Source organism: Sceloporus occidentalis, unplaced genomic scaffold (assembly GCF_023333645.1).
Source record: "Sceloporus occidentalis isolate IW3139 unplaced genomic scaffold, rSceOcc1.0.p SCAF_4, whole genome shotgun sequence".
Taxonomy (NCBI): Eukaryota; Metazoa; Chordata; class Lepidosauria; order Squamata; family Phrynosomatidae; genus Sceloporus; species Sceloporus occidentalis.
Genome location: NW_028316984.1, coordinates 38348777 through 38361438, shown reverse-complemented (window position 1 = coordinate 38361438; position 12662 = coordinate 38348777). Strand labels below are relative to the sequence as shown.

The window sequence follows — 12662 nt, the reverse complement described above, 5'->3', positions numbered from 1 at the left end:
GTGGACAGCAGGGTTTTGACCTGCTTTCAGAAAATCCAGGATCAAGTTGCGTTTTCCTGTCCATCTGTTCCTGCCCTTTGTCAAGCCTGGTCCATCTAATATCCTTTCTGCTTTGTTTAATGTTAATTCACCCCACACACTCAGGTCCTCTGGGAAGAATTTACTGCAGTTAATGAAGAGCAGGCTGGCTGCAGTTACCCAGAGTACCTTCTCATCTGCTGCTCCAAAATTATGGAATGGCCTGCCAGAAGATATCCGACATGTCACCAAACTTGACGACTTAAAAAAAGCTGTCAAGACGGATCTCTTCTGGGAGGCCTTCCCTGATTGATTGACCCAGCTCCACAGATATGGATTGCCCAATATCTGCTCCAAGATGTCTCGCCCCAGTTGTGACTATTTTAATTGGATTTTAACTGTTTTATAATGTTGATATTTTTCTTTTTGTAATTATGTGGATTAGTTTAAGGATAGGTGATAAGGGATTTATGTAATGATTTATTTATGTCTTTATGTATGTTATGTATGCATCTTATGTTGTAACCCGTCTTGATCCTTTCGGAGAGATAGGATATAAATTAAACGTATTGTTGTTGTTGTTGATATTATTATTATTATTAATTCCAAATAATGTTCCAGTAATAAGGAAAACAACAATAACAACTGTAATGATGAAAGAGAATTGGAAATTAATTTTTTAAAAAACAAACTGCTACTTTTTGTAGGCCAATAACATGCTGATGGCCAAATAAGACAAGACACCATTATACAGTAGATTCTGTTCTGTAAGGCAATTTAGTTCTATGACTACAGAAGCAAGATTTTTACATGATTACGAAAATGTTTAAATGTTAAACATACCTTCTTGAGATGTCCTAATCTCAGTTTGAAAATTTCTTCTTGTTCATGATATTCTGCCAGTGTTAGCCTGCAAAGATTAGCATAGATAATTATTTTAAACTAAGGCCAAAAATAATTGCTTTTTTGAATTTAAGTTAATAAGTAGAGTGTGTCTACATTATTGATTACTAGAGACTGTATCCAGAGTCTTTTCCACTCTGTTCTCCAAAATGGTGGCAGATTAAAATCAAAAGTCCCTAACTCTGTGTCTGATGTTTGACTCAAACATAGGTGATGCTTTTTTTAACAAATTAATTTTTATTACACAGTATATAATTCAAATTATACAATTGTCATTTCATAATATGATTTTCTCCCTTTTCCCCCCTCCCAAAAACAGCATTGAGGGAAATACATTCCAATCAAGTTAACAATAATTATCAGAGATGTGGAAAATATCATTAATTATATTTTTTTACTTCTTCATACCCCATTTTACTTTCCACTTTCTTAATCACAATTTCCCATTTATCTTAACATGATTATTTATTACTTTCCACAATATATTTAAGTTTTCTTTCCCTAAGGAAATCAAATAATATGTATTCTTTTATATATTTAAAGAAATAAGACTTATTTCAATTTGATTTGTTTTTCCATCCATAAGCAATCACTGCATGAGCAGCTTTCTCTATCCCTATTATTATATTTATCTGTTTCTTAACTTCTGTCCAAAATTCTTGAACAAATGGGCACTCCCACCACATATGTATGTAAATTTCCATAGTTCCATATCCATGCCAACATTTTGATTGAAATTTATCATTTATAAATGCTAATTGATGTGGCATCCAGTACCATTTCCCAATCATTTTCATTTGTTGTTCTTTTACATTTGTATTTTTAATATTAACAATTTCTTGTAGCCAAATTTTAATTTTGTCTGTATCAATCAATAAGTCTTTTCCCCAGTTCATTGTCAGTCCCTCTACCATTCTGAATTGGGTTGTTAGCATAATCTGATAAATTTTCTCTATTAATCCTTTTCCACCTTCTAATTTCTTTAAATTATTTCTTCTAGCAACTTATTTTGGCCTAAAATATTCCATTGTATTTCATCTAATAATTTTATTAACCCTTTTATTTGAATCCAGTATTCATTTTCAATTAATATAGTTAATTTTTCTTCATGTATTCGTGCCACTGTTGAATATCTTTCCAAAGTCTTCATTGTTACTTTTATTTAAGTATTCGATTGGTAGCCACTTCCAGTTTTTTATACCCAGTTTTATACTCCACTTCTCCCATATTTTACAATTCACCATCATTGGACCAATTTTCTCTTTTTCTTACTTTCCCCATTTCCCCCCCTGGAAGATAGAGACATGCTCCATTTGATTGCTCTGTCTTTCTAATTTAAACCACTTTGTATTTTGATTATATTCCACCTCTATCATTCTTAGCAATTGAATTGCCTCAAAATATAGTTTGAGTGATGGAACACCCAATCCTCTATTATTTTGATACTCATATAAGAATGCCTTAGATCAGTGGTCCTCAAAGTGTGCTCTTTTGGACTTCTGCCTCCAGAATACCAGACTATTGGCCAACATAGCTGAGGCTTCTGGGAGCTGATGTCCAAAATCTCTTAAAGGGCACAGTTTGGGGACCACTGCCTTAGATAATCTGACTTTTTTATTCCCCGATATCCATTTTAATATCGATCTATCCCATTTCTTCAAAACTTTACTAGGAATTATTTCTGGCATAGTTTGAAATAAATATAAAAACTTTGGTAATGCCATCATTTTGAACATCCTAATTTTTGTTAGCATTTTCCAATATTTACTAGCCCATTTGGAGATTTGATTATTAATTCCCCCCCCCCATAATTGATTGTAATTACCCTGTACAATATTATCTAACTTAATTGATAAATTTATTCGTAAATATGTCATATTTTTTCTCCCCAATTTCAATCCTGATACAATTTAAGTTTCTTTTTGTTCCCGCCAATCAGTGTTCTTAAATATTATCTCCGATTTATCCATGTTAAATTTAAACCCAGAAATATTTTCAAATTTCTGAAATATTTCCAATAATTTGATCACAGCTTGATATGGTTTCTGTGTCATTATCAGAGCATCATCTGCAAATAAATTCAACTTTATCTCTCCCTTATTTATTTTATATCCTTTTATCTCTTCTGCTTCCCTGATCATATTTGCAAACGATTCCATTGCTAATACAAATAATAATAGGTGATGCTTTGGGTCATCAAAACTTCTCAGACAAGCAAACAGAAAGACAGTGGGTAAATATAATAATAGACTAAATATTTAGTAAACAAGAATAGCAACAGCTAATATTAATACGACTACTAATATTAATATTGCCATATTAATTCAGCTAAATACTAATTCTGTACATATTTTTAAAATCATCTAAACTTGATTTGTATTTGATGCTAGCACAGACTTGTCTGAACCAAGTTCTAGGCTGTGTAAGTTCAGGGTTTTGGGGAAGGACAATTTGTTTCCCTGAAACTATAGCACCCTGAGCAAGCACTTGTAAATCTATACATACTGATCCTTGATCTGTGCAAGTCCCCAAAACATTCTAGAGCTGTTTTGGGTGGAAAGCCTAACCCTTCAGACAGGAAATATACAAAGATGAACCCTAGAGACTATGAAGACCACCAATGTCTGAGATCAAAAACAACAATAATCTAACAGCCAGTTCGCAGTTCTGTCTCTTTATCACAACCAAGCAAGGCCAAAATAAAGAATATAGTATGCCAGCTTTCAGTGGCATCTATGGAATAAACCAAGCAAAATTCCAATTAACTTAGCTATTTGAAGCGACAACAAAAATACATAACTTTATCCCTGCCCATAAGGACAACAAGGTCCCCACAAGCTAGGAAGAAAGTTTAGTTCCAATCTCCCAGCATACAACCCTTCATTTTATTTTACTGGTCATCTGAGTGAACTGACATATACAGGTAGGTGACTGTAGCACCCTGACATGACAGGAACCTTATCCTGCCCTTAATACATAAGTAGCAAACAAATATTTCTGAACTTACAATTGTGGTAAATTGGGTCTAACAAATGGATCATTTTCGGCTCCATTGACAGCTTTGTTTTTCCTCTGTTTAGGTTCTGAATTGGCAGAGGGTGCCTGAGAATTATTTGTAGATGGCGGTTTTCGCTTCGCAAGAAGTTTCCTTTGCCTCTCAATATCTTCTCTTTGTTGATTCACCCACTCCTGTTGCCTGCAAACCCGAAAACAATGTTTTAAAATGATTTCAGGGTCTGAACTCTTTTTTCAAAAAACAAAACAAAAAACCTTTCCTACCTGTGGATTCAAACCAGCCTTCTGCGGAAGCATACAAGTGACATAAAACTTTTTTGTCTTCTGCTACTTCACACCAGATCTATGCCCTATTATATGAGACCATTACTCTGTTTCAATCCCTCTCTCCCACTGAAGCATATTTTAATTTAAGAAAGGAAGGAATAACAGTATGCATCAATGGGAACTTGGTAAGTTAACACTTCTGTAAAATCTATTGATTCACTGGTGTATTAAGACTAAAAAAATGAATTTGAGCTTATGCTGCTAAGAAGTTAGGATTCACTGATGTTTCTTCTAGTACTGATTTTTAAATTTCTGTCAGCAGATAAGTTTTAAAGGCAAAACTTCTTTCAAACTAAAATAAATGGAAGAATAATTGAAGTTGTAAAATATCATTGCTTTAATTGTTCTCCATGCTATCAATTTTTATCAAACTGAAACTGTATCAAATGTATCTCATTCAAAAAATAGATTCAATTGGTATTAACTTCATCCTCTATGTCAGATTAACAAAATGCTTTCTCAAATATATTCACAGCAATGGATGCCCATACTAAATAATGACAATTTCTTTTCTTACCAAATCATTCTTTATTATATACCTACGTGGAACACTAGAATCTTGGAAATTCAGTAAGATTAACAAGAGACAAACCTGGCACCTCCAAGAATATTCTTTTCACAATTTGATGTATTTGACAGCAAATTATACCAGGTTCTATTTAAGAGCAACAAGATACAACATGAATTTGAGGGATGGGCATATTCAATATTTATGAAAATAGAGGTACACATACTGTCCTTTAATACATTACAAGCATGGTCACAGGAAGGCTGTATTACCAGCTTTAGGGAGAAAATTGAAATATACAGATACATGGTTGTATCTCCCTTATCTGAAATGCTTGGGACTAGATGTGTTTTGGATTTTGGACTTTTTTTGGAATTTTGGAATACCTGCATTTTCATATATGTACATAATGAAATATCCTGGAGAGGGGACCCAAGTCTAAAGACAAAATAAATTTACCGTATATACTCTACTATAAGTCAACCTCACATATAAGTCGAGGGCAGGTTTGGGGGCCAAAATTATGGATTGTGCCATGACCTGTGCATAAGTTGAAGGTAAAACTTGAAGGCTTCTTCAGTGTGTATGTGTGTGTGTGCAGCAAGAGGGACTCTAATTGAGGCTTTTTGCTTCAGCGTTCCAGCTTTCATTTCATCAGGCGGGAGAGGGACAATGCTCTCCCCACCGTATGGGGAAATCTGAAAGAGCTGCTATCACATTACCATACTGACCGATAAATAAGTTGACCTGGGATTTCAAGAGTTCTTTGTCCCACTGCTTAAAGGGTTTATCATTTAGCATTCTAGCAATTTTTTTTATCACCAGCTTTCACTTTTCTTATAGTTTCCATTCTGATTACTTCTTTGCTTTTTAAAAAAAATATGTTGTGGGTAGTTAGTAAGGCAGGCTAATTTGGTTCCTTCTTTTCGCTCTGCTTTTACTATTCATGTTCGCTCCATAAATAATTATGGCAGTTGACCTTGCCTGTTGTAGATAGCTACAATAGGACTGAATAGAGTAGAATCCCATTCTTTCCCACCTCAAGCTTTATTGTACTGTATTGTGTTGATACAACCCCAACACCACAAGTTGGTGTTTCTCCAGTCTTCCTTCCCCATCCTTTCACTGCCAGTGCTAAGAAACTTCCAGCTATCAGAAGGTAAGAAGAAAAGGCAGCTATAAAGAGATTTTGTAGAAAAGAGCTCCATTATTTGAAGCTTTGTTAACTGAGGTACCGTATATACCTGTCTGTAAATAGAAAAGTTCATATTACAAAACTGACCCCCCCAAAATGGGTTGATTTATACACAAGTCAATACAGAAACAAGATGGTGGGAAGAGGGAACGTTCACTCCCCAAGCCTCTTCCCAGCTTGGCTGCCTCTAGAAGGGGTGGCAGTTCGAACACTGGACTATGACTCTGGAGGCCAAGGTTCAAATCCTGGGTCAGACATGTAAACCCACTGACAACCCAGGGCAAGTCACACTCTTTCAGTTTCAGAGGATGGCAATGGTAACCCCACTCTAAAGAAACGTGTCAAGAAAACCCCATGACAGGTTTGCCTTAGGGTTGTTGTAAGCTGTAAATGACTTGAAGGCACACAACAACAGACTTCATCCCCCTGTCACTTGTGCGCGCGTGCACACGCACGCACACACACTTTATGCTAAAAGAAGCCTCTAATAAAGTGAACTAACTTCTTGTTTCCTTATTGTCATCTATGATTACAAATCATTCTGATGCACAAGTACCTCATTTATTACAAATACCCAACTCAAAGATCATGGGCCAATTTGAAATTCAGTAGTCTAAGTTTACAATTTTCTATGTACATAGTACTCATACAGTAAATTTTGATTTGTTTTTCAGGTTCATTGGAAATCAAAGTGAGATATTTGCTCATTTCCAAAGGTACCAGGAGCAGGGAATTCAATATTCTGAAAATTAAAACAGAAGATGATGTAATGCATGTAAAAATAGATCTCAGAGTATGGTAACTAATACAAAACATCCACTCAAGGGAACTGGTCATTAGTAAACAATTTAAAAATACAACATGGACTAACTTCACAAGATTCTGAAATGCAAAACCATCTGTCCACTGTTCAGTAAATGAAGCACCATGTCGAACAGTTGTAAAATGCCCAAGGCGTAATCTGTCTTGCATACTCTTTTCTCTGCTTGCCAGCTTCTCTTGCGTGCTCTAAGAAAACCAAAATATAACCAGTTACTTTTAGAGCCTTTCCCAGCAATGGGTATTGCATCCAATAATAAGTGCAACATATTTACTAATTCATTGTGTTGAATCAACATAGTGTCCCTCAAGGCTTCTATTTTGCAAAGACACTGCATTTTCTCATAACTAGAAACAGAATTTCCAAGTTGGCTGTTATGGCTGCCTCCACGATCTCAAAACAAGAGACTAGTATCTTGCCTAAAATCTGAGAACAGGGCAAAGGAGGTCATATAAGCCTAAAACAGAAAAAAAGTACTCCTTATTTTATTCAATTTATATCTCACCTTTCTCCCTACACAGGAGCCACAGTGGATTATGCATAGCTTTCTGCTGAAACAGAGCACCCAGTTCACAGAAGGCAAGCAATTGTTTCCCACTCAGCTACAGGTTTCCCTTGTACTAGTTTAAATGTTGGTAGCAAGACCAACTGCTGAATCAATTTATGTGTTTCAGTACTATACAATCAAGGTCATTCTAAAGCCTCTTATTTTACATTATGCACTAGTGGCCATGCTAGCTGGGGAATTGTGGGAGCTGCAGTCCAAAACTGTAACAATACCATTCTAGCACAGAAGATTCTTGCCAGACACTTCATCCCAGGGAGAAGATATAGGAAGAGGACAAATTCAGAGAAGTATCAGTTGAGGTTTGGTTCCAGGACCCACTGTGGATACCAAAACCATGGATTCTCAAGTCCCATTACATAGTAATGGCATAGTGAAATGGTGAACCCTTATATAAAATGGCAAAATCAAGGTTTGCTATTGGAATATGTATTATTTTTGAGTATTTCCAAGCCATGAATGGTTGATTCTGTGGATAACAAAATCCATGGATACAGAGAGTGACTATGTAATACATTCTCTCTGTCTGAATGTGGGAATGCGCCACTGCAAAACAATTTTAGCATGACTGTAGTCAAAGCTCCTCCCTCCAGAATCTTGTATCCACCTCGCCATCTACTGTGGATCTTTACTGGAATGGTACAAATTACATTTTGTATAGGCTGACCATATATACCATTTTAAATGGGACAGTACTGTTTATTTTTCATATTTCCAGACCATGCCATCATTTTAATATAAATGTCAATTTTGACCCGTTTTCAAGAAAAATGCCCTGTTCTGTTGCAAAAAATAGTTTGAAGATCCCTATTTAAAATTGTGGCTGTCAAAAAAAGTGTCATGGAGTATGAGAGGTTTTATGCTAAGGTGTTGAATGACTGAAATTTGCTGCATAAGATTACTTCACTGGAGAAATGTTCATTAAAGGATAATTTCCTTTAATTTCCATATTCATGATACGATCATGGTGAAATACAGTCCCTCTCAATGTCTATCTAGATTTTTGTATCAGTTCTGTTACTGAGGAATATTTGTTAGCTCAATATTTTCATGTAATAAAACTTTTGTTATCTATTATCTTACTATTTCTTGAATATGGACTATTACATAACCTCACCCCATTTTTGCCATCCCAATGTTCCATTTTGGTCTCAAGAAAATATGGACACGGAACAGACCGCCCAAAAAGGGCGGCCTGCCAGCGCCTGGATTTCAGCCGGAGGGAAGCCTCAGCTTCCAAACGGCGAGGCTTCCTGCCAGCGGAAAAAGAACCCTCCAAAAGCGGGTTCTTTTTGCGTCGCACTTGCGATGCCCAAATGCGCAAATGGCGCACTGATTATGTCACAAGCAGGATGCAATGTGCAGATGCTATGCGTCCGTCACGTCGTAATGGCGGCGCCCATGTAGACAGGGCACCGCCATTTTGATGCCGCCAGTATGTACTAGGGTTAGGGAGCATCTGCATGGTGCGCGCTCCCTAACCCTAGTACTGCTGCCGCCACGCCATATTTTGCCCGTCTGTAACGGGCCATGGTCAGCCTAATTTTGTACCATTGTTACTGAACCTAAGATATAGTATCAAGATGACTGAATGTTCTTTCTTTTGGGGCTTACACACTTTTTTTTAGTCAACTTACTTTTTCAATTAAAAGCTTCTTGCTCATTGAAATGCATTTGTTTAATCTTTCTTTGTATTTTTCAAGTAACTTTTGTTGTTCATCTATTTGACGTCGTAGATCACAATTAGCCTAAGAATTAAAGGAAATTATATTTATCATGGATGTGGTTTCAAATTGTATGCAAAGACAACCAAAACTGAAATCTCTCTTCTTCTCTTGAACTCTCAGAAGAAGAAAAAAAAAAAAAGAATTTCTAATACAAGTAAAAAAGCTGGCTCTCATGAAATGGAAGTGAGAGAATTTGAAGGATATTATATTAGAAAAATTGCAAACATATATTACATTGCATTTTGTGTTTGTCTGGTACCATAATACAAATACAATTAACTCATTTTTTTTCCTTTTTAGAACAGCATTTATTTTCTTCTTCTCTAATTTAATACCAGTAACCCAGTATTTCTCTTAATCATACCATTATCACACTTACCCTGAGCAAATCATCTATACGACCTTCTTTCTTTTCCAAGTCTTGATTTTTATTACTTTCAAGTGCAGTTAACTTCAACATTGTGAGATCAGTCTACATAAAAACAGGAGAGAAGAGGGGCCACTTTCATGCAAACATTCAGCAGATTCAACATAGATTCCATCACAATTCAACCTTCTACTTTGCCACTGGTCTGTTTGGCTCAGGCAGAACAAGATATCCTTCAGATGAGCACACAAATGCCAAATCTATACATGTTCCATTTCTAAAAGACAACACAGGCAAGTAAGCAGGATTCCATTTTAATCAGAGAGCACTAAACTGTCTGCATGCAGAGCTCATAAGAATTAAAACTGGCCATTGCATTGTGAAGTTTTGCACATGGCTGTCCTAGTCTCTTGCCTAAGAATTATAAGTCCTGCAAGAAGCGTGGCCTCCCATGGCCAAACACAGAGACAGAATGGCAACGGGAAAGGAAATATAATCAACCACTTGACCTATTTCAGTAATTAGTTGCAAAGCCAACTTAATGGTGTGGTTGAAGCTAAGTATGATAACTGAAAAACAAGCTAATTACCTATTATTGATTTTTGTTGGCCACAGAAATGTGAAGGCCCATGAAAAAACATGAAGCCCTTTTCCACCAAATAAAATGGAAAATGAATAGATTATGGGATATTTTCTTTTAGACTGATGAATAAAAAAAAAATTTACAAGGTGTTAATATGCTCCCCCCCCCCCCATATTATTTCTCAAAACCATGTAAAAGGTAAACTTCCACGTGATTGTCTCCCAATTCCTAGTCTTGAATTCCTTTTTCCAGCTCTTTTTATGGGACTGGGTGCTTTATGTCTGTTGGGCACCATAGAGGACTTGGGGATGGAACAGACAGGCAGGAAAAAGTGGCTTGAACCTGCTTTTTCCAAAAACATTTTGAAACACTGCTAATTGCACAGGTTGCTCCCAAGGCAGACCAAGTGTGCACGGCCTGATCACACAATCCGATGTGAGGCCCCCCTGTTGGGTAATTATTTTTGGTCACCTCCCTGACCATCCATGCACACCACTGCACAAACACAGTACCGGCAACTGCCTGCTGCCTAGATGCCATCCCAATGGATGGCCATCCCTGCGATCCTCAGTCACGCCTGCAATCCTCCACCAATACAGGGCATTGGACATTGGTGTGCCCAGTAAAACACTGGCAACGCACATTCATGCCCTCCCACATTCCCCCTTCACTCCCACCCCCTCTTGGACTGTTTGGTTTCTGTATGTTATAACTGCATCCATTACTGCTTGTGTACACTGGCTCCATCTTTTTAAAATGTGCACCTGCATCACGGTGTTTATATGCAGCTTTAAGGTTAGGGTTAGGATAGATTGCTCCTTTAGAACCACTCTGGCATCGGGGTGCTTATATGTAGGGTTGAAAGTGAACATTTTACGGGCTAAATCAGAATACAGTCAGCACTTCTTATACATGGATTTCTTATACACAGATTCAAGCATCCATGGTTTGAAAATGTTCAAAAAAAAAAAAAAGTATAAATTTCAAATACCAAACCTTGATTTTCCATTTTTTATAAGGAACACCATTTTGCTATGTCATTTATATTTAATGGGACATATTTTGTTATCCACGGAGGATCTTGGAACCAAATCCCAGCATATAACAAGGGTCCACTGTATTCTGGGTTCTTTTTACTCCATTTTTTGCCTCAGAGCGCAGTTTCAATCCAGTTTTTGCCTACTTTGGAGGTATGCATCATCTAAATGCCCTGCCTTCAAAGCAGTTTGAAACCTTTTTATTTACCCCATGTGTTTCACCCCTTGGGGAGACAAAATAATTATCTTTGTTATATGATGTGGTGCTGAAAAGTTTTCAGCCCAATCCACAAAATCTGAGCATAGTTTTGTCACTCATCTCGAAAGAGTGTTCTTTTGTATTGTAAACTGTCAATTTTAGGATCAGAGCTCTAATGTCTGTATTTTTTCAGATCACTGATAGAACTGTGTCAATAAAAAGTGTGGCATTTTCAAGTGCTGAACTCCAGGTCATCACAAAGTTCCTGTTTCTGCAGAAAAAAAATGCCAAAGGAAATATGAGTGTATGATGCAAACATTGAGTGACAAGTGCACTGCCCACCATACTCAACTGTGAAGAAATGGTGTGCCAACTTTCAGCATGGAGATTTTGAGACTGAGGATGCAACAATGTCTGGGAGGCCTTCAATAGTGTCACCTCCTGAAATTGTTGAGTATGTTCATGACTTGATTTTGACAGATTGGTGAATCTCACTAAAACAAATGCTGAGATGCTAGAGATATCCCAGGAACAACACTGGGTTTATAATTCATGAGAAAACCAGTTATGCAGAAGATGTCAGCCAAGAGGAAGCTGAAATGTTTGAATGCTGACCAGAAACCAAATTGAGTGGATACTTCCTATTATGATTTTGCAGCATTTGGAGTCATCTCATGATATTGTTTTGGAATGCCTCATCACTGCTGATGATGGTTACATCTCTATGATCGAGAAACCAAAGAGCAGTACTTGTAGTAGCATCACTTGGGTTCTCCACGGCAGAAGAAATTCAAGACTCAAAGGTCAGCACAAAAGGTCTTGGCCACAGTTTTTTGGGGGTAAGGAAGATGTTATGATGACTAACTTCAGAAGGACCAAATAGTCAGTGTAGAATATTACTGTAACTTGCTATGCCAATTAAAAGAAGCATTGAACGAAAAACAGTGAGGGAACTGCAAAAAGGTGTTCTCTTTATGCAGGACAATGCACCTAGAAGACAACACATTTTTTGAAGAATTTAGGTTTTGAGTGAACAGACTATCCACCCTTCTCACTAGGTCTTACTCCATTTAACTATATCCTGTGTTCAAACTTTTAAATAAGTTTTAAAGTGAGGAAATTTTCAAATGATTCAGAGGTAGCAGCAGCAGAGCAGCATTTCAGTGACCAGACATCAGAATTTTTTTGGAAGAAGAAACAACTTGAGAAAAGATGTGCCAAAGTGTGTTGAACTCTGGGGTGAATATGTAGAATAGAATATAAGTTCATGGCTATAGGTCATTCCCTTCTTGGTTGGCTATAGGTCAATCCCTTCTTGTGCAGCTCCTTGCACAAGGTCTCTGTTTTTATTGGTGTGTGTAGGGTGGGTGGAGGTGAATTCTGCTTCTTATACACTGG

The 12662-nt window shown here is 36.9% G+C and overlaps 1 protein-coding gene across 1 annotated transcript in view; it reads right to left on the bottom strand.

The window, feature by feature from the left end:
• Positions 1–12662, bottom strand: part of TLK1 (tousled like kinase 1) — a 58812-nt gene that overhangs the window by 23373 nt on the left and 22777 nt on the right. The window contains exons 8-12 of the mRNA XM_089519769.1: positions 9458–9550; positions 8989–9099; positions 6838–6974; positions 3929–4117; positions 862–928 (exon numbers count right to left, since the gene is read on the bottom strand). Coding sequence (XP_089375895.1) covers positions 862–928; positions 3929–4117; positions 6838–6974; positions 8989–9099; positions 9458–9550 — 597 coding nt within the window. The remainder of the gene's footprint in view (positions 1–861; positions 929–3928; positions 4118–6837; positions 6975–8988; positions 9100–9457; positions 9551–12662) is intronic.